The sequence below is a fragment of the Capra hircus genome, chromosome 23, assembly GCF_001704415.2.
Source record: "Capra hircus breed San Clemente chromosome 23, ASM170441v1, whole genome shotgun sequence".
Lineage (NCBI taxonomy): Eukaryota > Metazoa > Chordata > Mammalia > Artiodactyla > Bovidae > Capra > Capra hircus.
This window is the reverse complement of record NC_030830.1, coordinates 39,472,528-39,499,072: the sequence shown is the minus strand read 5'-3', so window position 1 is coordinate 39,499,072 and position 26,545 is coordinate 39,472,528. Positions and strand designations below refer to the sequence as shown.

Sequence of the window (26,545 nt, the reverse complement as noted above, 5' to 3'; positions counted from 1 at the left end):
GAGAGCACTGCCTTTCCCCCAGACACAAGGACTGAGCAGGTGGGGCTCTTCAAGGCCTCCCTCAGGTACCTGCTCCAGAAACTTGCACACACAGTTCTAAAGTTCCTTAAATTCTCTCTTGCTACATGTTTCCCTCTGAACTAACTCTCTTAAACCTTGCAACATATTCGGGTCCTCATGTTGCCTTCTCGAGGCTGGTTTGTTCCAGCTCCATTCATTTTTTCCCTCCTAAGTCTAATTCTTCTGCTTTCCAAACCTCCTGCGATGCCCTGGACGCACTTACACACCCTTAGAGACTCCCAGAAGAAACTGCATGCAGCCCCCAAAGGAAAGCTGCATGTGTCACGACGGGGCTGTGGATGGGAGGCCGGTCCCTCTCTGATGTTCTGTTTACATAGTCCCGGGCATGGCTGCTTTGAACATACTCCCGTTAAGCTTGAGCTCTGCTATAATGCAAGACCCATCCACCCTCTGGGCCATGGCCAAGTGAGGCAGAAGAGAGCAAATGAGGCTGTTCTATATGTCTTTTTCAAGTCCCTCTCCCTCTTCTCCAGAAGAACTTATTTACCTTGACCTGCATCTCATTTTTCTCCCCAGCCCTGGTAGGAGGAAATGCCATCATCTGAGGCCATCGGGATGTTCAGATTTAGTGGGGAGACTGAGAGGGCAGTAGTTTAGCAGTCAGGGTGGGCGCCCTCTGGGATTTGGGATTCGGCAGCTTGTAAGACTTGAGGTTGCACCCCAGCTTTGCCTCTGGCATGCTGTGTAGTACTGGGACCATGACTGCCCCTCCCCGAGACTCCATTTCCCACCAGTTGCTTGGTGGGAGCCTGGCTTCTTTGAGGGTACCAGGCAGGGCGAGGCTGGGGAATGAAGTGTAGGAGTCTCAGAGCTCATCATTTGGGGCCAGTGGTTTGGGCCTGCAGGGCGGAGGAGGAGGGTGGGAGGGGGTTGGGGCGCAGAGGGCCACAGTAGCTCTGCCCAGCATCTAAACAGCTTTTTTACAATGTCAAACAGGGGAAAGGCGGCTAGAGCAGCACGTACCCCCTCAGGCCGTTTCTAATGGTAAATATGTCTGCTCTCTCCACTTGCTCTCACTGGCTTGCTAGGGGAAGGGCTAACCCGCTGGGGCTCCCACTAACCGCATGCCCACTGGGCCCAGCCTGACTGGGCTCCCCGGCAGCCTGAGCGCTGGGCCCATCGAGTGACAGGAAACCTGGGTCCCCAGGAGCTGGCCCAGAAGCCTGCGTGTTGGTTTTCTCTCTGTGATGCGGTCACTCTCCTCTCCTTCCTCTCACATTCCTTTGTCCCAGCTCCTTCCTCACCCAGCTTCTAACACCTCCCCACTTCCCAACTATCTGCCCCCACCCTCCTTCTACACAGTGAAGACTGCGCCAGCTCCACGTAGCCAGCATGCCCACATTGCCACCCGAGATCAGGGTGGGATAGGGTTAGGCGCCATCCCCTCCTTAGGGTCTCTTTCTTGGGTTCTTACCCGTGTTAGCTCACAGTCCCAGCACCTCTTGTCCTTCTCTCCCACCATAACGGTTCAGTGCACGACATTTGAGTTCAGACAGACCTGAGCTTGAGTCCTGGCTCTGCCACCTTCTAAGTGTGCCTCCTTAAGCAAGCTCCTTTCCTCTCTGGTCCTCAGCTTGCTGCTAAGTCACTGCTAAGTCACTTCAGTCTTGTCCAACTCTGTGCGACCCCATAGATGGCAGCCCACCAGGCTCCGCTGTCCCTGGGTTCTCCGGGCAAGAACACTGGAGTGGGGTGCCATTTCCTTCTCCAGTGCATGAAAATGAAAAGTGAAAGTGGTCGCTGTCATGTCTGACTCTTAGCGACCCCATGGACTGCAGCCCACCAGGCTCCTCCGTCCATGGGATTTTCCAGGCAAGAGTACTGGAGTAGGCTGCCATTGCTTCTCCAATAAAAGAGGGAGAATGAGAGTCCTCTCTTAGTGTTCCTGCGATAATGGAGATAGCGCACTAGAGCGTCTACTAAGTGCCTGACACAGAACAAGCACAGATTAAACCATGATTTTAATGCACGACCTGAGGAGCAAAGGTTTGAGGCAGCCAGAGAGGCCACTCGGGAGAGCTCTGCCCTGGGGTGGCGGGCAGGTTCGCCCAGCTCCTGGTCCAGCCTGGGATGACCCCATGCTGGCCCTGCTGCTCCCCGCTGGGGACCCCCCGGAATTGACTAGACTTGGTGCAGGCCCTCTGTTCCCCTCTCCCTGCTCCGGGGCTTAGAGGGCTTCTCATGCTAAGAACACTCGTGGGGCTGGCTGGGCTTGGAACCTGAAGCCAGGGTTCCCGCCTAGCTTCCTCCCACGGTCTTGGAGACCTAAGGAGACTGAGGTGGGGGTGGCACACAGGAGATCCCACTGGGACCAGGGCATGGCCGGGGACCCATAGATAGAGGTGGGCTTTTTCTGAGCCCTTGCTTTGCTCTTCTCCTCAGTGACGTGGGTTGGGCCTGAGTTTCAGGAGTCAGAGATTCAAAATGATAGCGCTCTCCAGTACGTTTCTCTCAGTTCTCTTGATTCTGAGATCCTCTCTTCTCTCTTCCACAGCAGAAGCCTTTTATCTCTCTAATGGGAGAATTCTAAGCCCCACCCCCTCACCAAGGATGGCCCACACCTCCCTCACAGTCCGTCAGGGCCTTGCACTTTTTGAGCTGATGTTTGTTTGTTTTTTTTCCCCTGGGCTCATCTCACTCTCCTGAGCTGCAGTTTAAACCTATTTTTCTCCTGCTCTAAATTCAGAAAATAGGGAGTATGGCCCAACTATATTCCCCCCAACTCCAACCTCTCAGCAGAGGGAAAGCTTCAGTCAAGAGGCGAGCAACAGAAGAAAGGCTCTGAGGTTCTTTAACCCTCTCACTTACTTTCTTACGTCCTTCCTTCCCCTCTGGATTCTTCTCCTTTTGCCCCTTCCCCTTGCTTAGACAGTATCTCCCCATTAGGAAAGTAAAATAACAACGGAACAGCCAGCTTATCTCTATCTGGAACTAAGAGGACTGGGGAGGAGCTGGAGGTAGCCAGGACGGCGCTGGGGAATGATGGAGTAGGAGCTGTCTCCTCTGGGACCTTTCTTAAGATAGCTGAGCAGAGAGGAAGGGGAAGATGAATTGATGGTCATCTCTCAGCTGTCTTAGGAGTCACCAGGTTCACTCTCCTCAAGACTGTCCCACCGTGACCCCACCCGCCAACGAGACAGTCGGGGGAAAGAGGAGGAAACTCCTGTTGCCCCTTCTTGTTTGCTCCCTGGCAGTGAGAGCCACCCTTACTTAGCTTTCCCTCCCTGCACCCTCCCCTCTCCGCCTCCTCCACCCTCAGCACATTCCTGCCTGACAGCTCTGGCTTGTACCTGCCTCACCGCTGTCCACCTTGTTTCAATCAAGTAGGGGGCAGGGAAGTGGACTGCTTGGCTGCACTTGTGAGGGGCTGGGGGCTGGGAGTGATGGGAGGAAGGGGGCTGGGAGCCTCCACTTGATGCTCCTTCCGCAGCACAGGGAGGCAGCCAGGGCCTCCTCTTGGGCCTCTGTGCCCCTTCTCTGCCCTCTCCTCTGGGACTCCTCCACGCCGATAGCCAGGTGACCATCCCCCACCTCCCTCCTAAACAGAGACCTGTGCTGTCAACAACGGGGGCTGCGACAGCAAGTGCCACGATGCAGCGACAGGCGTCCACTGCAGCTGCCCCGTGGGCTTCATGCTGCAGCCAGACAGGAAGACCTGCAAAGGTAAGGGTTTTCAGAGGACAGGAGCGTAAAGATAAGGAGCAGAGACTGTGACCGGAGACAGGGTACCTCATTGTGGGACCTCCTCAACCCCCGCAAGTTATCCGGACTCTAAAGAACTGAGGCTGTGATGCAGGCTTGTCTCCTGTCCGCCTTCCCCATCTCAGTCCAAGGGGCACAAAAGCCCAGCCAGTTCCTTAGTGCCCCTGTGCCGCTCTGTTTTGCTTCCTCTCCTTCCTAGTCTCCCTGCGGGTCTCTAACCCTCTTGGTTAATGAACATGCCCTTCACGTTTGTTCCTGAATCTGGAAGGGTGTTTGCGCCCTGGTTATGTATGCACAAGGTCACAGGTGTGTTCCTTCTTAGCCCACAGTCCCCAGGCCTTCCCCGTGGAAAGGCTGTCCCCATCAGAGGAAGATTAGGGGAGCAGGTGGGAGCACTGACGTTAGAGTCTGGCTCCCTGGGTCCAGATTCCAGCTCGGTCTCTTATTAGCTCTGTGGTCCTGGGCTAGTTCTTCAGTGTCTCTGTGCCTCAGTTTCACCACAGTAAAGGTTCAGTGCCTCACAGAGATGCTACAAGGATTAAACGAGTTACATATAAACTACATGTAAAGTCTTAGAACAGTGCCTGGCAAATGGTAACAATGTGTTAGCTACTATTATGATAGAATTTCCCACACTGTCCATTCTATTTCCCTCTCCTTTTGATGAGCCCAGTTTAGGGGAAAGGCGCAACAAGGGAGGAAAACGGGAGGGTGGCCCTACTGAAAATACGATTCATCAGGTCTGTGTCCCTCGGTTGCAAGGTGGAGGGACTGGAGCAAGGCCGGGCGTGCTCTTTGTGCCTCTTGGCCCAGCAGCTGGCAAACAGACCAGGGAGGAGGCTGGGGCCGGGCTAGGGTGGGGGTGTATGTGGCTGGGGCAGCAGGTCAGACAGCCAGAGTTGAGAAGTTTGCTGCTAGGAAGGACTGCTGACAGGTATGCTGAGAGTAAAGTGCAGGACTGCCCTCTTTGCCCCCTCCCCCAAGTCAGGGTGAGTAGCCTGGGTCCTGTCTGCCACCAGCTTGGGGAACTTGACCTCAGGAAGGAAGCCACTCACATACCCCCTCCTTCCCTTCCCTTCCCAGTGCTGAAAGCTGCCTCGGGCCTGAGTCTCTCCAGACCTCCCCAGTCCAGCCCCCTGCCTGGCCCCCGCCCTCCCCCAGCAGCTCCCCAGCCTTACTGGCTTTCCTGGAGGTCCTCTCGCCTGGCCTCTCTTCCAGCTCCTCCTCTCTGACGCGCTGCCCCTTTGGGTCTCCACCTTTTTGCCGCCCCCACCCCCGAAGGCTCTTACGACAGGCCGGGGTGGGGGAGAGTGAAGGGATAAATCCTGTCCACCAGCTTTTTTGGAGAGGGGCCATCAGTGGCTGAATGAGGGGCAGAGACTAGCCCTGTAGGCCAGATGCCCACCTACTTCTAGGCCACTCCCTGAGGGTCTGACACTGGTTCCCATCTCTCTCGTTCTAAGAGGACTCAGACCCAAGAAACAAGGTGTTACTAATGGCCACAGATATCCTGAAGAGGGAAGAAACAGAATCCTGAAGAGTGAAGAAACAGAGATGGGAGAGGAAAAAGTCAGCAGAGGCAGACCCAGGGCGCTCCTTGATGTTCCCTGTCTCTGTGAGGGAGGGAGGGTCTTGTCTCATTTGTCCCTAGCCTTCAGTATTACCTTTGGTTCTATTGTGCCCCGCTTCCCCAGACATAGATGAGTGCCGCTTGAACAACGGGGGCTGTGACCACATTTGCCGCAACACAGTGGGCAGCTTCGAATGCAGCTGCAAGAAGGGCTATAAGCTTCTCATCAACGAGAGGAACTGCCAGGGTGAGCAGACCTGGGCCAAGGGAAAAGCCTCTGGAGAGTTTCTAGAGTAGGAGAGCTTCAAAGAGGCCAGAGGGCCAGAGTATGAGAAGCTCAAAGGACACTGTGGGGAGTCTCCATAGGCAGTGTCATGCTGTGACCTAGCAAACATGCTCCTTCCTCTTGGCAAACCAGCCCTTCTGGGGCACGTGGCTCGACAAGGCGGGAGGAGGGGATTTCACCCCAGTTCACATCCTTGGCAGGATCTGACCAGCCTAACCACACATGGCGGCCCTAATCCACAAGCACAGATCTCAAAGTTCCTGACTTCAAAGACTCCAAATGGAGGGGCTTAGGGGGGTGGGTAGGCATTGCTGAGTCACTGATCTTAGGGCTGGGCCAGAGGTAGGAACTCTTCAGTTTGAGGGAGAGAGCCAAGGCCCCTCCCTGGGGCCCTTCACCTGAGTAGGAGTCACAGGGTCAAGTGGCCCCAAGACAGATGCAGTGGCTTGAAACCTTGCTCTTCCAGATATAGACGAGTGTTCCTTTGATCGGACCTGTGACCACATCTGTGTGAACACGCCAGGGAGCTTCCAGTGCCTCTGCCGTCATGGCTACCTCCTGTACGGCGTCACCCACTGTGGGGGTAAGCCGGCACCTCTGGCCCTCAGCCCCTCACCTCCTCGCCTTTCAGCTGAACACACCCCTGAGAGGGCTTGTGTCTGTGGGCGGTCCCCAGGTGCATGTGCCATGCCTACATCCATCATGAGGAAATGGGAGAAATGAAGACAGTGGAGACATTGGGGTATCAGGGAACAGCGTCCTGTTTCCAAAACTTCTATCTCCCATCCTCATCACTGTCCCTTGACTTTCATCCTTAGCCCCCAGATTACAACTCCTCTGCTAGGTAGGCATGGAAAGCTTTTAAAACTTTGTTAGCTTGGCCCCTTCTCAATCCTTCTTTGGACTGAGAACAGAGACCAGGGAAGAAGGTCCTAGGTTTGAACTCTTCTCAGACCGGGAATCATCTTAGGGTACCTGGAACTCTAACCAAAGGCCCCCCACTCACTGCCCATGTCTTGGCTCCTGCTCCCCCCATTGTTTGTCTGTGTCTCCCGCCTCCTTCCCCTAGATGTGGATGAGTGCAGCATCAACCGGGGAGGCTGCCGCTTTGGCTGCGTCAACACTCCTGGCAGCTACCAGTGTACCTGCCCAGCAGGCCAGGGCCGGCTGCACTGGAACGGGAAAGACTGCACAGGTGGGTGGCGCCCTCTGCTGGCGGAAGCTTGCACTGCAGTTTCAGGGTAGGGGGTCCCTGGGGTCCTGGAAATTGTGGAGTTAGGGTATGAAGGAGTAGGGGATGGAGAATGTAGTCGTTTGAGACATGGGGTTCCCAGTAAATAACTCCTTCGTCCATTTCCATGTACAACTGCAATTCTGCATGTAGCTCATTCTCTTCCTCTAACTACACACCTGACTGACAGGCTAGAGCGGGTAGGAGAGGAAGAGCCTCTCTTCCTCAGGCTTCTCTCCTCTTCCTAGAGCCAGTGAAGTGTCAGAGTAGTCCTGGTGCCTCAAAAGCCATGCTCAGCTGCAACCGGTCTGGGAAGAAGGACACCTGTGCCCTGACCTGCCCGTCCCGGGCCCGGTTTTTGCCAGGTACATAGAGGAGGTTGCTGGAGGGCTGGCAGGGAGGAAGCCTGGCTGTTTAGGCAGCTCCTCTGCTCCCCTTGGGCTCCTTCAGCCAGTGAGGGGCAGGGGGCAGGTCAGAGCTGTGACAGCCCCCTTCTCTCAGAGTCTGAGAATGGCTTCACCGTGAGCTGTGGCATCCCCAGCCCCAGGGCTGCTCCAGCCCGAGCTAGCCATGCTGGGAACAGCACGAACTCCAACCACTGCCATGGTGAGCACTAGCCCAGACGCCTTGTCTCATGCTACTCCTGGCTTATTAACCCCAATTTCCCTTCCTTATTAATCCTCCTGGCCTTACTTTTTCCTGGATCCCCTTCTTTACTCTGTATTTGTCCAGCCCTGCTGCCTTGCTCCCTCTGCCCTTGATGTCTGATGCTCTTGGCTTTTGTAACCCCTCTTCTCCAGCCAAGACCCTGGGCCCAGCTTCCCAATACCCTCTATAGCCGCCCCCACCCTCACGGGGCCCCCAGGCTGTGCTGAGCTTCTGCCATCCCTCTAGAGGCTGCAGTGCTGACGGTTAAGCAGCGTGCTTCCTTCAAGATCAAAGACGCCAAGTGCCATTTGCACCTGCGAAACAAAGGCAGAGTGGAAGAGACCAGCAGGATCGCGGGGCCAGGTCTGGACTGGGGACCCCGCTCCAGTGGGCTATCTGGCTGCCAAACCCTTCCCACCCCTCACCTCCTCAACTTAGTGAGAGCTCCAAAACCCACTGACACCCTGAATTCTGGACAGAGCAGGGGAAGAAGTGGTTGCAGGCGCAGGGTCCAAGGAAGTCCTAGGATGTTCCCCACAAACTAATTACTATACTAAACTAGAAGGACAGTCAAAGATCTGGTGAGATCTGTCTGGGTCGGGATGGAAAAATGAAAGCCAGGAGTGAGAACACTGTCTCCAGGGGGTACCCCTGAGGTTGACAAGACCTCTTCCCTAGGTGGCACCCCCTGCTCTGACTGCCAGGTCACCTTCATCCACCTCAAATGTGACTCCTCTCGGAAGGGCAAGGGCCGACGGGCCCGGACCCCTCCAGGCAAGGAAGTCACTCGGCTCACTCTGGAACTGGAGGCAGAAGTCAGGGCCGAAGAGACCACAGGTGGGACTGGGGACACCGTTGGGAGGAGGATGGAAAGGGGAGGGCAAAGGTGGGCAAACAGCAGTCTTGGCAGCAAAGGGAAAGGGCAGAGCCTGTCAAAGGGCAGAGCCTGCCTAAAGCTAAGTTGAGGACCCAGTCCCTCTACCCAAGCCCCTCCTAGCTCCTCGCTTTGCTGCCTCGCCCTCCCCCTCACAACCACTCTTTCTCTTTCTTCTCCAACTCATAACACCATCCATCACCAGCTGGCTGTGGGCTGCCCTGCCTCCGACAGCGGATGGAACGGCGGCTAAAAGGATCCCTGAAGATGCTCAGAAAGTCCATCAACCAGGACCGCTTCCTACTGCGCCTGGCAGGCCTCGATTATGAGTTGGCCCACAAGCCAGGCCCAGTAGCTGGGGAGCGAGTTGAACCAGTGGAGGCCTGTAGGCCTGGGCAGCACCGCTCTGGGGCCAAGTGTGGTAAGGGAGCTTGCTGGGGAGCAGGGGAGTAGGGAAGGCTCAGCTTGGGTCTGGTTCAGAGCAGGACACTTTACATCTCTCAAGGTGTGAGGCAGCCAAGACCCTCCTGCCCATCATCTTCCCCTCCTTGGTCCCAGACTGAGATCTAGAGGGCCATCATGTGGAGCTACCAACACTCCTGCACATGGCTTTGGCCCCTGAGCCTCCCCAGCAGGATTCTGTCTGATCCCAGACCAAGAGGTTCTCCTTGAATCTGGGGGAGAGGGAAGGGGAGCCCCAGACCTGGGTGGTGGGAAATAGATGGGGGTGGGTGGCTAGCGCGGCCGACTCTCCCTCAGTCAGCTGCCCGCAGGGAACGTATTACCACGGCCAGACGGAGCAGTGTGTGCCATGCCCAGCGGGCACCTTCCAGGAGAGAGAAGGGCAGCTCTCCTGCGACCTTTGCCCTGGGAGTGATGCCCACGGGCCTCTCGGAGCCACCAACGTCACCACATGTGCAGGTGCCAGGGGAACAAACAATACAGAGTGGGGTAGGGTGGGCACTGGGACGCCCACAGCATGGGACTTCCCAAGGGCAGGCCCAGGTGCCAGGCCACTCTCCTCGTCAACATCCTATTTGCGTGTGCCTCTGTCCCGAGACTGGGGGACCCTGTGGGGATAACCAGGACCACCCCCATCAGAGTCGGGCCCTTGGCTCATTGCAGGTCAGTGCTCACCTGGCCAACACTCTGCAGATGGGTTCAAGCCCTGCCAGCCGTGCCCACGTGGCACCTACCAACCCGAAGCAGGAAGGACCCTGTGCTTCCCATGTGGTGGGGGCCTCACCACTAAGCATGAGGGAGCCATCTCCTTCCAAGACTGTGACACCAAAGGTAAGTGGGCTCCTTACCCTGGTAGGATCCCCGGCCCCAACTACCTCCCAAACTCTCTCCAGATCCCCAGAGTAGACCCAAGGATGCTGCCCTACCATCTTCCCCAAACCACTAAAGGCCCAGCTGCATGACCAGCCCCACCATCCTACTCACAGGACGCATCCTGGCCCTCCAGCAGTCCTAAGCCTGGGAACTGGGGAAAGACTAACAGCTCCACTTAGCCCTCTGCTTTGGGAGTGGCGCCACCTCCCCTCAAAGCTGCAAACGAGTTTCTCTGCAGATGGCTGTGCTCAGTGCCCGAGAGAACAGGCTGACACTGTGACCAACTGCGCTGGCTAGTTTGTTTCCTCCTGGGCCTAAATTCGGGTGTGACTAGGGAAGGTTGGAACTCCAGAAGGAACTCTGGTGTCTTTTGTTTATTCTCTATGATGAATGTGTCCCTGCCCCAGAATTCCTGCTGGCCTGCCATCTTAACCCCTGCTCCTCCCCCCTGCCTGCAGTCCAGTGCTCCCCTGGGCACTACTACAACACCAGCATCCACCGCTGTATCCGCTGTGCCATGGGCTCCTATCAGCCTGACTTCCGTCAGAATTTCTGCACCCGCTGTCCAGGAAACACAAGCACTGACTTTGATGGCTCCACCAGTGTGACCCAGTGCAAGAGTATGTGGCAGGCCAGGCTGTGGAAAATGGGGTGGGGAGGCCTGGGAGCAGTAGGCATGGGAAGAAGTGGGAGGTGGGCAGGGTAGTGAACCAGCAAGGAGCAGAGCTGGGGGGTGTGGCTAGGCAGGCAGGTCCCACCCTCCCTCTCTCCCCAGCCCACCTACACTCAAGGCCTGTTGTTGGGCTGGGCCCTGAAGTGCCCTATCCCTGCAGGGGAAGGAGACAGGTAGGAGGGAGGTATGGACAGGTAAAGTGAGGCAAGATGGTACTAAAAGGGCAGGAAGGAAAGGGGAACCCAGAACTTGGAGGAGATGATGAACTCCATGTGTCTGACTTCCACTTCAGAACTCTTCAATTTCCCCAGCCTGTTTACCCACTGACTTCTCTTCTCTTTCTTGCTTTGTCCACCGGGCTTGGCTACAGATCGCCAGTGTGGTGGGGAGCTGGGTGAGTTCACTGGCTATATCGAGTCCCCCAACTACCCAGGCAACTACCCAGCTGGTGTGGAGTGCGTCTGGAACATCAACCCCCCACCCAAGCGCAAGATTCTTATCGTGGTACCCGAGATCTTCCTGCCATCTGAGGATGAGTGTGGGGACGTCCTCGTCATGAGAAAGAACTGTGGGTGGCTGCAGAGCCGGGCCAGGGAAGGGCAATCCATATCTGGTTGAGGGGGGAGAGAGAGAGAAAACTGGTGGTGGAAGAATTGGGGCAATGATGAGTAAGGCCTTGGAAGCAAAGGAAAATAGCAATGAATGCTACATGTCCAATGGAGGGCAGAGTTAAGAAAGCCAGCTTCGGGCGTGGAATTCCAATAGTGTTACATGTGTTACTTTCCTATTCTAGTATTTTTACAGCTCCATTCATTTAAATGTTAAACTTTTCACACTGTGTGAGTGCCTGGGTGTAAAACAACAGGCCCAGGGCCGTGAGAAAGGATATGTGTATGGGTGTATGGAGGGGCTAGGGGAGCTGCGGGTATGAGGGAGGGCCTCTGTCAGCCTGAGTCCTCACTCTAGGAGGACTTGGGGAGCTTGCCCAGCTTTCTCCTGACCTGCTGCTTACCTTCCCAGCCTCCCCATCCTCCATTACCACCTATGAGACCTGCCAGACCTACGAGCGCCCCATTGCCTTCACAGCCCGCTCTAGGAAGCTCTGGATCAACTTCAAGACAAGTGAAGCCAACAGCGCCCGTGGCTTCCAGATCCCCTATGTTACCTACGATGGTGAGCAAAGGCAGGAGAGCCAGGGAGGTGGGTGAGAAAGGGCAGGTTGCAGGGTCTCAAAGGGAGGAGGAAGAGTTCTCGCTCATCGGCCCCTCCCCTTCATGGACTTTGCAGAGGACTACGAGCAGCTGGTAGAAGACATTGTTCGAGATGGCCGGCTCTATGCATCTGAAAACCACCAGGAAATTTTAAAGGCGAGTGAATATTAACAATAATGACAGCCAGTGTTTAATGAGCATGTAACAATGGGCAGGCAATATGCTAAGTGCTTACTTGAATATTCCCTTTGATATACACAACAGGTCTATGGAGTAGGTACTTTCATCATTCCTAATAAAAAGCCTCTCATCTTTATGGATGAGAAAGCTGAGGCACAGAGAATTAGAGAACGTGCCCCAGTGGTAAAGCTGGAATTGGAGCCCAAACCCATAGTCTGGGTAAGAGAAAGGGAAGATGAAGAGATGAAATGTCCTCTGCCTCTTCCACCAATGAATATATAGAAAATGAGGTTTAGAAAGATGCTTTTGGGATTTCCCTAGCAGGGAGCTCTCTCTTCAGTTCCCAGAGAAAAACAGTGCTCCTGTACAGCGTTTCTCAGGGTTAATTCAGTATGCTGCTAAGTCGCTGCAGTCGTGTCCGACTCTGTGCGACCCCATAGACGGCAGCCCAGTAGGCTCCCCCATCCCTGGGATTCTCCAGGCAAGAACACTGGAGTGAGTTGCCATTTCCTTCTCCAATGCCTGAAAGTGAAAAGTGAAAGTGAAGTCACTCAGTTGTGCCCCACTCTTAGCGACTCCATGGACTGCAGCCTACCAGGCTCCGCCGTCCATGGGATTTTCCAGGCAAGAATATTGGAGTGGGCTACCATTGCCTTCTCCAGTACAGACCTCTTTTAAAGGAAAAGAAACGTTTCCAACATTGAAGGGTGGTCTGGATACTCAGGTCCATGGATCCCAGTTTGAGAATGTCTTACTGAAGAAACTATAGTCCTAGTCACAGTATTATCCTTCATAAACTATCAATGCAAAAAACTGTTATTTTATGATAGATAAAATAATTTTTTATTATTATCAAAATGAGACACAATGACAAAAATCTCCTAGAACTGGCTGACTGCAAAGAATATCTCAGCAATGCTTCTCAAAAAATTTTAGGGCATCTGAATCCTTATTTCAAATGTGCTGTGAATTCCAATGCATAAAGTAGAGGTACCATTTTGATTAAAGTGGAGATGAGAGGCTGGAAGCTCTACCTCCTGTTTTAAAAAATCTCCTGATGCAATGTGAAGAACACTAGCCCAAAAGCCAGAAGAGCTGAGTCCTAATGCACAGTGCTTGGCACCCAGTAGGCTCTCCACACAGCATATTGCTGTTTCAGACAGGTGGTCAGGAAAGGCCTCTGAGAAGAGACCAGAATGAGGTAAAAGGCTACCTATTAGAAGATCAAGAGAGGCTCATTCCAAGCTCAGGAGCATAGGAGCCATACAGCATGTTCAAGAACCTTGAGGCCAGTGTGGCTCAGCAAAGCAAGGAAGAATCAAGGGGGGGATATGGGAAAGACAACAGTGCACAGATCACATCCCATCGATGGGGCATACAAGGGATTTAGCTTTGCTGAGTCACAAAGAACCCAGAGAAGTGTTTAGAATAGAAAAAGGACAAGATCTAATTAAAAAACAAAAGCCATTCTGCTGCTGCTGGGGATAGGGAGGGAGAACAGTCTGTAGAAGGACAAAAGTAGGGGGAAGTATGGCGACCAGTTAGGAGGCCATTGCCAAATGAAATGATGGTATTGGACAGGGTGGTAGCTATGGAGACAGTGAGAAGTGGTCGGACCCTGGACATATTTTAAAGGTAGAATCAATAGGTTTCACTGTGGTTGTGAGTAAGAGAGAGGAGTCAAGGATGGCTCCAAAGACTGAGACTAAGCAATGGAAGGATGGAGCTGCCACTGACTTGAGTTGTAGAATTCTAAGGAGCAACAGATGGTGGGATGGGATCCATAGTTCACTTTTGGATATGCCTATTAGGCATCAAGAGGGGCTGCTGCTGGGTGGAGGCTGGTGGTCCTCTTTCCCACCACTGACATTGATGCTAATATTGCCACTTGCCATCCTCTGCAGGACAAGAAGCTCATTAAGGCCTTCTTCGAGGTGTTGGCCCACCCCCAGAACTACTTCAAGTACACAGAGAAGCACAAGGAGATGCTGCCAAAATCCTTCATCAAGCTGCTCCGCTCCAAAGTGTCCAGCTTCCTGAGGCCCTACAAATAGTGCCCCTAGGCCCAAGACCCAGGTTTTGAAGCCCCCAGACTCTTTAGCCTTCAGAGCCAGCAGCCCCCACCCTCAGATGAGGGACTCCTGATCTCTCTTTTTGGAGAGGAAAAAAAGTCTCCGTATAGACTAAGTGCTCTCCCTTTCTGTTCCTCTAGCTTCTTTTCCTTGTCTCCTTTGGCCTTGCTCTTTCTCTTTACTTTCTCACTTCCTACATGCTCCTGGAAAAGCCATTCAGTGCTGGCTCTGTTCTCCCGAGGGGTGGAGGGATGGTATCCCGCTCCCCTCCCTAGCCACACTGCCCATTTCACCAGCCCATATCCTCAGCCCTGTCATCTTGGAAGGGTGCTCAAGGCCCACAGAGGAAGTGGGTCTACTGGGGGAAGGGGAGGAGGGGCTTCTGCTATTAGAGGTTGTGCCTTGCTAGTCAGGAGCCAAAATGTCCCCTGACTGTGCCCCCCAACTCCCCCCCCCCACCCCACCCCCCGCCAGGGATATTCTAACAGCCCAGGGTTCTGCCAAAGAAGCCTTTGACTTACAGGCTTAATGTCAGCACTCATCCTCTGGGACACCTGGTTTGAGCCCTGGACCGCCCACACAGCCAACTTTCCTGTCTATGTGCAGCTCCTCTCCTTCTTGGCCCATGTCTGCCTGGGGTCCAATCCATGAGGGCTTACAAAAGGCCCACACTACTGGCTAGTGGACACCAACTGAATGAAGAAGAGCAGCAGGAATTACCATGTTGAATATGCAGCTGTTGCTCCCCAAGACAAAGATTCTCTCTGCAGGACAGAAACCAAGTTTTCTAGCATCGTCCAAAAAAGAAAACAAAAAGAAAATGTGTCCTTTAAAGGACTAGACTACAGAACAATTGGAAGCCAGCCTCAAACACTAATCCCTTTTCTTACTTGTCTTCCGTGGCCCAGCCATTCCCTTACTCCCACCTGAGTGCTCCCTGGGGGAGCCCCACTCCCCATGCTAAGTGTTGCCCTTAAAGAAACATGACTGCTGATCAAAAGCCAGTCTGGGCCTTGCCCCCAGAGTTGTCTTTCCCCTGCAGTCCTGGATGGCTTGTGGGCTCCACCAAAGAGGACCCTGCTCTGTAGCCAGCCCAGAGCCACCTACCTCTGGCCCCAGGCCATGGGCAGCAAGAGGAATGTGTGCACTTGGCGAGCCTTCTGCCCACCTTGTCCACATCTAATAAGTGCAATCATCTTGAGTCTTTCTATGTTGACTAGAGGGAGGGGTTTTTGTTTTCTGGTCTTGTTTTTTGTTTTTGTTTCTTTCTCCTCTATTAGAACAACCCTATTTATAGCTGCCCAAGAGAGAAGAGTGTATGTTTGGAGTGGAAGAAAAAAGGTTTTGAATCTCATGAGCCTTGAGTGCTGGAGCATCTGATCTGTCCCTGCTCCACCAGCAGAGACACCTGATGTATAGGACAGTAACTATGGGGACTTGGTGGAGCAGTAAGGAGAGGGACCTGTGTTTGCTAAACCAATCCCACCATCCCTATGCCTCCATGGATTCAGCATGGACCTCAAGACTGTAGAGGCCGATGGAATTGGTTAGTGATCCTCCACCCCGAGTAGGGAAAGCCTCCATCTTTTCCCTGCTCTCATCCATTTTTCCCCTGATGTGCACGAGGAAGAGGACCAGGACAAACCCCCTGGGGACAGGCTGACTCAGGGCCCTGAGGCCAGAGACAAGGCTGTGGGAGCCAAGAATAGGACAGCTATCCAGGCATGGAGTTGTTTGCCTGACCTTGGCCATTCTGCCTACCCCTGTTTGCCATTTCCTCTTGGAGCTGACTTCAAGCCTAGCTTCCTCAACTACTGCTTTTCAAAAGGAAGAAGAATCAAGTCCATGCCCAAGTCCAGATCCTTCACACACTCCACCTTCAGTCAGTGCTGCCTGTAAAATTATTTTCCATTTGCTCCTTCTAGTTCCCCCAAAGCTATACCCCTATTCAATCAAAAGCTAACAGTTGACTCCTATGGCTCACTTCTAATGACTATCTCAAGCTATTGTTCCTCAAAGAGGCTCAACAGTGAATAAAGGAACCAGCACGAGCTCCCCTTTGCCCCACCCCCACTCCCGCCCCAAGTCAGTAGCATTCACCAGCCTTAGGCAGTAGGTAACCAATGTCACAGCTAGATCCACTGACATCCATTAGCCATCCAACACCATGGCCTGGGGGTGGAGTATCTGGCTGCCTTTGTCTCTCTGGGCCAAAGAAGGCTCTGCTATAGAGATACAAAATGGTTGCTTCCAAGCAGGCAAATGGTCATTTAGTAGAAGGATCCACACTTTGCAGGAAGTGCCATGAAAATTGCTTTAACCAACTTTGACCATCCTCATTCTCCACCGGAAACTCAGATAACTTTCTGATTCCTCTCTCCCTACCATTTTGCATCTCTCTCAAAGCCAGAGTGCTTCCCAATACATGCCTTCAGGGCCTGGCTCCTTGCTCTTCTTTCCTTTCCTGTCACCCCATACACAGAAACACACTTCCTCTAACCATTTATTCCATGGTTTCTGGGGCTTACAAATGATTTCCACAGTACGGAAAGTACAGACCACCAAGCTTCTTAACTAATGTCAAGACAGATCCTGGAGACCAGATGAAGACCTACTAATATCCACCAAATTTGATTTTTAATTTAGGTTGTCCAAGTTGGGAGTTAAGAATCCAGGCAAAGTTGCTTCCGTAGGCCCAGGGGCATTAAACTAAGAGTTAGTAGCCTGAGGGGTTCACATTCAGAGACTCTCTAGGCCTTTACAGGTCAGAAAAAGAGGTTTTTAATCAGTGTAGGGAAGTAGGAAGATGGTATAAATGGGAACCCTTCATGAACAAGCCAAGAGGTATTTGTAGGGTCACAGTATTGACCCTACATAACTGAGGTCTCATTTATCTTAGTACAAAACCTGTCCTGATTTGAGTCTCGGAATGGGAAGCCATTCCTGCAAGGGCTCCAAGCACCAAGTGGTGCATATCAGAAAGGCACTTATGACTTCAGCAATACAGCAATCTCTTTTTACTTCTCTTCCTACATCTTTTTGTATTATTGGGCCAGGCCCATTCCCAAAACCTAGAGGAACAAAGTCAGGAGAAAACTCACCAGAGCCTGGACTTGAACTGCCCTGCCCCAGGCCTACAAATTCCCAGAGGCTGACATCAAACTGTGACTGCTCTGACTCCCTCAGGACTGGATTAGTTTGAGGTGTTGGAGGTTCAAATTCATTGCTGAAAGTTCAGTAGTATAGCCCTGGTCTTTAGCACTAATCAAAGTTTTCATATCTAAGAAGTTCTCTCCATACGCATGTTTGAGGTGACTGGAAATTAGGGGGCTGTATCTCAAAATGTCAGAAAACATGGAGTGGTGAAACTTCTGTATTTGCTGCTTAACCTCAATATAGCAGGCTCAAAAACTAGAGAAAGGGAGACAAAGTATAACTGACCATAAGCAGAAAATAAAGTTAACCTGCTTGGCTTCTTTCTTAAGCATTGTGAGAGAAAAGTAGAAGCAAACAACACAAGGATATCCTTAAATTTTACTTGTCTCAGAGGTTGCATACTCTGTCCTTGGGCCATTATTTGGACTAGGAACCCTCTACAAAAATACGTGATAACAGGGACTATAACCCCCAGTTCTGTTATCAGCTTATCTAGACAACACAGATTATAACCCTTTAGACAAACTGAAAACATTCTTCTGTGTGAGCTGAACTTAAGTTTCAGAAAATAATCATTACTATGTGGGAGGCTTTTTTCTTTAATGCAGAAGAAATCTCAAAATATTTGTATATCTACCTTCCACTGCTGCCGATATAGTGAGCATCTCCTACACAACAATAAATGATGCAGTTCATAGAGTATTTTGCACTCGGGGAAAAAAAATGTATCTGAACTTGTAAAAAATGTTTGGATTTTGTATTGTCCTTTTTATAATTATTATTAAAATACTAAATGAAACGCCTCAGCCTGGCATCTTTTTCTGTCTCAATAGTTTACCCTAGAGCTAAAAAAAGCTTTGAAGAAAAAAATGTGTCTTCTGGCTTTCAGACAGGATTTACCCCAATTTTTCATTTATCCTTCTTATTCATAATGATTTTAGAATCTGAAAAGGCTTGTCTATTTTAAAAAGCAGTATCGAGAATTATCCTGAGTGCAAGAAATTTGGAGCATCATTGCTCATCATAGTACAGGACCCAAAATCTAACCATAAGACTTCCCTAGCTATCCAATGGTTACCGCTTCACTTTCAATGCAGGCGGTGCAGGTTCCATTCCTGGTTAGGGAGCTAAGGGCCAAAAACCCAAAATGAAAAACAAAAGCAATATTGTAACAAATTCAAAAAAGACTTTAAAAATGGTCCACATTAAAAACAACAACAAAAATCTAACCATGGTTCACCTTCCTACTTTAGATGTCCCATTTCTAGCAAAGCACCAACACAGAGTCACCAGGGTTTTCTTTCTATGCAGTACACTCTTGGTCACAAACAATATTCTGAAGTACAGATCATTCAGCCACTACCAACATTAGTACATAGGTCATAGGAAAGTAATCTCTAATCTCTTAAAAATGAACAGTCTCAATTTCTAGGCTCAGAGATAATTGTTGCCATTATAGAATTCCATGACATGAAAGTTTATTGGATTTAATAGTTCTGTGATATAGCCATTTAAGAGGAACAAGCAAAAATCAACCTGATCAAAAACTATGCATCTAAAAAAACACATCTGTAAAGCACATGGGTGCATTCTATTGCACAGTTACTGAGCTCATCATTGAATATTAGGCTATCATAGCTTGATAATAACAGCCATGCTCAAGATCTGGATTCCTCATGTAAGACTGATTACAACTGACCTTTCCACATGGATCTGCCACCAGGAGAGAGAGTCCAGTCTACTTGGTGATTATGAGTATAAATTAATTCAATGGCATTCTATTTCATACACTAACTTCCTGTAAGTTTGACTCACACCTTTGTGTCAACTGACAAAAATCACACTTTTAGAATTGCAAAGCTGAGGACCATATCCAGGTTCATAGTGAATGACTACACCAACTTGGGGTCATCTTCTCTGACTTCTTTGCTGCTGCTGCTGCTGCTAAGTCACTTCAGTCGTGTCCGACTCTGTGCGACCCCATAGACGGCAGCCCACCAGGTTCCCCCATCCCTAGGATTCTCCAGGCAAGAACACTGGAGTGGGTTGCCATTCCCTTCTACAATGCATGAAAGTGAAAAGTGAAAGTGAAGTCACTTAGTCGTGTCCAGCTCCTAGTGACCAGCCTCCTCCGTCCGTGGGATTTTCCAGGCAAGAGTACTGAAGTGGGGTGCCATTGCCTTCTCCGGACTTCCTTCCTAACCCTCTTCTATTCCAAACACACCAAGCCTACACCTCCTCGCTAGGACACTTGCAATTATGTCCTAGAATAATGTATAGTCAGGACCAGTGAAGTATGGGTCTGTCTATATCAAGCAATCTTAAAAGTGAGGCACATGAAGACTTTCCAAGGAAATCTTCCTAAAGTATATGAAGACTTTCCAAGGGATACCTTGGCAAGGAAATCAATCTGAGGAGAGTTTTAAGCAAAAACACTCCAGTTTCTCAACTTCTGTAAGAGATCTTCCCTAAAACTAATCTGTTTGAGATCCAGCCAGCATATATACATATTCATGTTATCTCCATTCCAACTCCTCTTTCACCATAGTCCTTGTCTTACTTTACAAAAGAAAGATGTTTCCCTCACCTACACTGAATCTTGACGCAGGGCCCAGAGTGTAAAAACCTGGGGAGTAGAAGGAAGGAGTTGTTTTTTCCCTTCATAACAAAATATTCCCATTACAATCAGTACTCTTATTTCATCTTAGAAAATGTTTCCTATTTTCTAGCACCATCTAACAAAAAAATGAAATTGTTAGCTGCTCACACCATTATTTCCTACCAAAACCCTTTTTTTATTAAATACTTAAGTTTGATCATGAAGTATAACAAAATTATTGGAGTTCTTTCTTTCTTTTGTTACATGATTCTTTAACTGTTCCCAAAAGCCAAACATGAGAGTTCAACACAAGTAGATACCTGTATTTGCCAAGGAACTAACTAACACACCTTCTATGCTACTTTTAATTTAATAAATTAACTAATAGATTTAGCTATACATTTTATGGCATTATTACAAATTATACAATGAGAAAAAGTACCATCTTGGTTTTACAGTTTTTATATTAATATTAGATCTATATAATCTTAATCATGACTGACTTTTAATAACCTATTTTATAAGCTACAGTTAATAATTTATTTCCTGGTGATTTTATAATATCCTTTAAAATGAGTATTAATTAATTATTTAAATTGAAGAATAAAGTCAGATCTTTTCCTAACAGAAAGTAAATCTGATTTGAAATGAAGACTGGCTTTGCTGACTCTACAAATGGTAGGTATTTTCCATATGAATATGAATCTGCACTTCAATATTTTAATAAAACGATACTGAAAGCATGTAATAATAAAAGAATTTTACCGGTGAATTCTTCTCTCACCACAGTGTGTCAGCCTGGATTTTTATTCCTCTTTCTCAGCTCTATAGTTCTTCTGGAATAGATCAGTTTTCATTCCAATCCCTAAGAAAGGCAATGCCAAAGAATGCTCAAGCTAAGAGACAATTGCACTCATCTCACACACTAGCAAAGTAATGCTCAAAATTCTCCAAGCCAGGCTTCAACAATATGTGAACTGTGAACTTCCAGATGTTCAAGCTACTTTTAGAAAGAGGAACCAGAGATCAAATTGCCAACATCCGCTGGATCATCGAAAAAGCACAAGAGTTCCAGAAAAACATCTATTTCTGCTTTATTGACTATGTCAAAGCCTTTACTGTGTGGATCACAATAAACCGTGGAAAATTCTTCAAGAGATGGGAATACCAGACCACGTGACCTGTCTCTCCAGAAACTTGTGTGCAGGTCAGGAAGCAACAGTTAGAACTGGACAACAGACTGGTTCCAAATAGGAAAAAGGAGTATGTCAAGGCTGTATATTGTCACCCTGCTTATTTAACTTATATGCAGAGTACATCATGAGAAATGCTGGGTTGGAGGAAGCACAAGCTGGAATCAAGATTGCTGGGAGAAATATCAATAATCTCAGATATGCAGATGACACCACCCTTATGGCAGAAAGTGAAGAAGAAATAAACAGCCTCTTGATGAAAGTGAAAGAGGAGAGTGAAAAAGTTGGCTTAAAGTTCAACATTCAGAAAACTAAGATCATGGCATCCAGTCCCATCACTTCATAGGAAATAGATGGGGAAACAGTACAAACAGTGGCTGACTTTATTTTTCTGGGCTCCAAAATCACTGCAGATGGTGACTGCAGCCATGAAATTAAAAGACGCTTACTCCTTGAAAGAAAAGTTATGACCAACCTAGATAGCATATTAAAAAGCAGACATTACTTTGCCAACAAAGGTGCATCTAGTCAAGGCTATGGTTTTTCCAGTAGTCATGTATGGATGTGAGAGTTGGACTGTGAAGAAAGCTGAGCGCCGAAGAATTGATGCTTTTGAACTGTGGTGTTGGAGAAGACTCTTGAGAGTCCCTTGGACTGCAAGGAGAGCCAACCAGTCCATCGTAAAGGAGATCAGTCCTGGGTGTTCATTGGAAGGACTGAAGCTGAAGCTGAAACTCCAATAATTTGGCTGCCTGATGCGAAGAGCTGACTCTTTTGAAAAGACTCTGATGCTGGAAAAGATTAAAGGCAAGAGGAGAAGGGTATGACAGAGGATGAGATGGTTGGATGGCACCACCGACTCAACGGACATAAGTTTGAGTAAACTCTGGGAGTTGGTGATGGACAGGGAGGCCAGGCGTGCTGCAGTCCATGGGGTTGCAAAGAGTCGGACACGACTGAGCGACTGAACTGAACTGATAGTTCTTCTAGGTTACTTGGTGGCAGTTTAAGCCTAAAGCATCGCCTTCCTCTGGAACTCAAAGACCTAGGAGGAGCTTCAAACTGTGACTAGACTCCCAATGGATTCACCTGAGGATAACCCAACCTGGACCCTGGAGTATCTTAAAATGTTGATGGATGAAGCTTCCTAAGCAATGCCAGTTGCCTCTTAAGTCTCTGAAATGTTAACAAAGAACCTCAGTAACTTGACTCTCAATCCTAGTATCAAACTATCATATCTACCAGAAGATCCACCTCAGTTTATTGGGAAGTTTCCTGGTGAGAAAAAAACCCAATAAGAGGAGAGGCATGAGGACACTGTTGAGTGAGCAGAGATACAGGATCCAAAGGTTGACTGAATCTCTTAGACTTTCCTACGGCAAAGGAGTTCCTCAGTCTCACTCCCAAAGAGAGCTACAGCAGGAGGAGGACACAGACTGGATCAAGAGTGCGAAGATTTCAGTGTACCTGTAGTTACTGCAGGTTTAACAGAGATTCTTCCGAGGATAATTATGAGAATTATCACAACACAACATACAATAATTATGCCATGGAGTTGAATGGGTCATAAACCTTATTCCTGTATTATTTTTTCTTGCTGGTAATTTTAGGATTATTATGAAGCAGCTTGGGAAAGACTGTGTACCAGTATTTTGATAACCTATAAGCTGGTCTTTTGTTCTTGCATTTTTTTTCTACCTTAATCTGGTTAACTTATGAAGAATCTATGTAGCTTGTATTTGAAATGATTTGAATATACTTTAGTTTCACTTTGATTTGACAAAAAGAAATACTAATTAGTCTCGATAACTCCAGAAAGAATGAAGGGATGGAGCCAAAGCAAAAACAACACCCAGTTGTGGATGGGACTAGTGATAGAAGCAAGGTTCGATGCTATAGAGAGCAATATTGCACAGGAACCTGGAATGCTAAGTCCATGAATCAAGGCAAATTGGAAGTGGTCAAACAGGAGGTGACAACAGTGAACAATGACATCTCGGAATCAGCGAACTAAAATGGACTGGAATGGGTGAATTTAACTCAGATGACCTTAGAAAAAATGGAGCAGCCATCATGGTCAACAAGAGTCCGAAATACAGTACTTGAATGCACTCTCAAAAACGACAGAATGATCTCTGTTCGTTTCCAAGGCAAACCATTCAATATCACGGTAATCCAAGTTTATGCCCCAACCAGTAATGCTGAAGAAGCTGAAGTTGAATGGTTTTATGAAGACCTACAAGACCTTTAAGAACTAACACCCCAAAAAAGATGTCCTTTTCATTATAGGGGACTGGAATGCAAAAGTAGGAAGTCAAGAAACACCTGGAGTAACAGGCAAATTTGGCCTTGGAGTACAGAAGGAAGCAGGGCAAAGGCTAATAGAGTTCTGCCAAGAGAACGCACTGGTCATAGCAAACCCTCTTCCAACAACAAAAGAGAAGATCCTACACATGGACACTGAAATCAGATTGATTATATTCTTTGCAGCCAAAGATGTAGAAGCTCTATAAAGTCAGCAGAAACTGTATAGCTAATGTGGCTCAGATCATGAACTCTTTATTGTCAAATTCAGACTGAAATTGAAGAAAGTGGAGAAAACCACTAGACCATTCAGGTATGACCTAAATCAAATCCCTTATGACTATACAGTGGAAGTGAGAAATAGATTCAAGGGACTAGATCTGACAGACAGATTGCCTGATGAGCTATGGACAGAGGTTCATGACATTATACAGGAGACAGGAATCAAGACCATCCCTAAGAAAAAGAAATGCAAAAATGCAAAATGGCTGTCTGAGGAGGCCTTACAAATAGTTGTGAAAAGAAGGGAAGTGAAAAGCAGAGGAGGAAAGGAAAGACATACCCATTTGAATGCAGAGTTCCAAAGAATAGCAAGGAGAGATAAGAAAGTCTGCCTCAGTGATCAATGCAAAGAAATAGAGGAAAACAATAGAATGAGAAAGACTAGAGATCTCTTCAAGAAAATTAGAGATATCAAGGGAACTTTTCATGTAAAGATGGGCTTGATAAAGGACAGAAATGGTATGGACCTAACAGAAGCAGAAGATATTAAGAAGAGGTGGCAAGAATACACAGAAGAACTGTACAAAAAAAGATCTTCACAACCCAGATAATCACGATGGTGTGATCGCTCATCTAGAGCCAGACATCCTGGAATATGAAGTCAAGTGGGCCTTAGGAAGCATCACTATGAACAAAGCTAGTGGAGGTGATGGAATTCCAGTGGAGCTGTTTCAAATCCTGAAAGATGACACTGTGCAAGTGCTGCACTCAATATGCCAGCAAATTTGGAAAACTCAGCAGTGGCCACAGGACTGGAAAAGGTCAGTTTTCATTCCAGTCCCAAAGAAAGGCAATGCCAAAGAATGAATGCTCAAAATACCACACAATTGCACTCATCTCACATGCTAGTAAAGTAATGCTCAAAATTCTCCAAGCCAGGCTTCAGCAATACGTGAACCGTGAACTTCTACTTGTTCAAGCTGGTTTTAGAAAAGGCAGAGGAACCAGAGATCAAATTACCAACATCTGCTGGATCATGGAAAAAGCACAAGAGTTCCAGAAAAACATCTATTTCTGCTCTATTGACTATGCCAAAGCTTTTAACTGTGTGGATCACAATAAACTGTGGAAAATTCTTCAAGAGATAGGAATACCAGACCACCTGACCTGCCTCTCGAGAAACCTGTATGCAGGTCAGGAAGCAACAGTTAAACTAGATGTGGAACAACAGACTGGTTCCAAATAGGAAAAGGGAGTACGTCAAGCCTGATGCGAAGAGCTGACTCTTTTGAAAAGACCCTGATGCTGGGAAAGATTGAGGGCAGGAGGAGAAGGCAACGACAGAGGATAAGATGGCTGGATGGCATCACCGACTCAACGGACATGAGTTTGAGTAAACTCCGGGAGTTGGTGATGGACAGGGAGGCCTGACGTGCTGTGGTTCATGAGGTCACAAAGAGTTGGACACAACTCAGCGACTGAACTGAACTGATTAAGTCTCAGGTAATGCCTGTTTCATAAGCCTGTAGTTCTGTAAGATGAAACTCAGTATCAAGAATTTGAAACAAATTAACTTGTGGAAGGAATGTAAAAAAAATATCGGTTGGCTTGGCCAGAGCATTGTTACCATGCTGAAATGTAATAAAAATTTTTGATGTGCTGTTTCAATTTTCAGTAGTAAATAAATGTGTTTATAGAGGATCTTAATAAAACTTGAGACTTATTTGAACACCCTTTAAAAAAAGGAATTTTATCCAAAAAATTGTATTGGCAAAGAAATATGAAAATCAGTGATTAACTAGCTGCCCCTGAGTGAAAAGATGACATAATTATTTTGATAAGACTGAAATCGATACTCAAACGACTAACAAATCCTTTTGTAAGATCTGTGGTTTCCAATTCTTTTAATTAAATAAAATTTTTAATAAAATTAAAGGAGGAGTCTATTTGGTAATGTGACACTTATGAGGAATTGTTGTGATTGTTGGCATGTAATTCAGAAATAGTTCAAAGGCTTTACGGATATCATTTTAACAGTCTCTTCCTTTCCTAATGTGAACATTTCTCAACATTTATGTCTATAAAAATAAAAAACAGGTAGAGAATTGTTGGGCTTCCCTAGTGGCACAGCACTAAGGAATCCACTTGCCTATGCAGGGGACACAAGAGATATGAGTTCAATCCCTGGGTCAGGATAATTCCCTGGAGTAGAAAATGCCAACCTACTACAGTATTTTCACCTGGAAAATTCCATGGGCAGAGGAGCCTAGCGAGCTATAGTCCATTGGTTCTCAAAGAGTCATTGGACATGACTGAGCATACATAGAGAACTGTTATTGCACCTTATCTCCTTCCACCATTAGGTAATATTAGTCCAGGAACTCCTAAACTAATTGAGGAAAAACACCATATTTTTCATTAAGAGATACGTTTTTAATAAAAATTGTACTTTTTTCAGTTTCACAAGTTATAAAAATATGTAATATATTTATATTGCTTAATAAATTGTGTACTAACAATCTGATTCACAAGAAACTTTACAACAAAGCCTATGGTCATAAGCAACAAACTTAAATATATACTCAATTTTGTTGCAAAGAAGGTAACAGTGATCAATAAAAGACTTTAAAGCATACAAATATACAAATTAGGATAAATTTCTAGGGGAAGTGAATTAGGAGTTCAATAAGAAGAGGAACCATATAAAATTTAAATAAATTGTAAATAAAGGGAACCATCTAAAATTTGTTAAAGAAGAACTTGTTCATATATAATTAAATGGATGCTGGTGGGCATCAAATATTTAGGGTATTTGCAGTCCACTAGATACATTTAAGTGGAGAAGGCAATGGCACCCCACTCCAGTACTCTTGCCTGGAAAATCCCATGGACGGAGAAGCCTGGTAGGCTGCAGTCCATAGGGTCTCGAAGAGTCGGACACGACTAAGCGACTTCACTTTCACTTTCCACTTTCATGCATTGGAGAAGGAAATGGCAACTCACTCCAGTGTTCTTGCCTGGAGAATCCCAGGGATGGGAGAGCCTGGTGGGCTGCTGTCTATGGGGTCGCACAGAGTCGGACATGACTGAAGCGACTTAGCAGCGGCAAATACATTTAAGAATGATATAATGGTTTTAGTTTAAAACATCAAAATTTGCAGTTAGTCAGAAATTACATCCTCTACAAGTATTTATATGATGGAAAATT

The 26,545-nt window shown here is 48.1% G+C and overlaps 1 protein-coding gene, 1 long non-coding RNA gene and 1 pseudogene across 3 annotated transcripts in view; 2 read left to right on the top strand and 1 right to left on the bottom strand.

Annotated features, from left to right (window-relative positions):
* SCUBE3 (signal peptide, CUB domain and EGF like domain containing 3) overlaps positions 1-14,316 on the top strand; it is a 33,521-nt gene extending 19,205 nt beyond the window's left edge. Inside the window, exons 7-23 of one of the 2 annotated variants that reach the window (XM_018038776.1) lie at positions 1,018-1,065; positions 3,628-3,744; positions 5,478-5,600; positions 6,106-6,222; positions 6,709-6,834; positions 7,119-7,235; positions 7,372-7,476; positions 7,765-7,881; positions 8,197-8,355; positions 8,598-8,813; positions 9,152-9,313; positions 9,518-9,685; positions 10,186-10,347; positions 10,771-10,968; positions 11,421-11,573; positions 11,688-11,767; positions 13,696-14,316. In XM_018038776.1, the coding sequence (XP_017894265.1) occupies positions 1,018-1,065; positions 3,628-3,744; positions 5,478-5,600; positions 6,106-6,222; positions 6,709-6,834; positions 7,119-7,235; positions 7,372-7,476; positions 7,765-7,881; positions 8,197-8,355; positions 8,598-8,813; positions 9,152-9,313; positions 9,518-9,685; positions 10,186-10,347; positions 10,771-10,968; positions 11,421-11,573; positions 11,688-11,767; positions 13,696-13,845 (2,318 nt within the window). In that variant the 3' untranslated portion in view covers positions 13,846-14,316. The remainder of the gene's footprint in view (positions 1-1,017; positions 1,066-3,627; positions 3,745-5,477; positions 5,601-6,105; positions 6,223-6,708; positions 6,835-7,118; positions 7,236-7,371; positions 7,477-7,764; positions 7,882-8,196; positions 8,356-8,597; positions 8,814-9,151; positions 9,314-9,517; positions 9,686-10,185; positions 10,348-10,770; positions 10,969-11,420; positions 11,574-11,687; positions 11,768-13,695) is intronic. The other variant, XM_018038777.1, reaches the window with a different exon arrangement.
* LOC106503482 overlaps positions 1-26,545 on the bottom strand; it is an 88,957-nt gene that overhangs the window by 60,545 nt on the left and 1,867 nt on the right. Inside the window, exon 2 of the long non-coding RNA XR_001917081.1 lies at positions 20,384-20,483. This is a non-coding gene — a long non-coding RNA (uncharacterized LOC106503482). The remainder of the gene's footprint in view (positions 1-20,383; positions 20,484-26,545) is intronic.
* Positions 21,729-22,689, top strand: LOC108633457 (annotated as a pseudogene).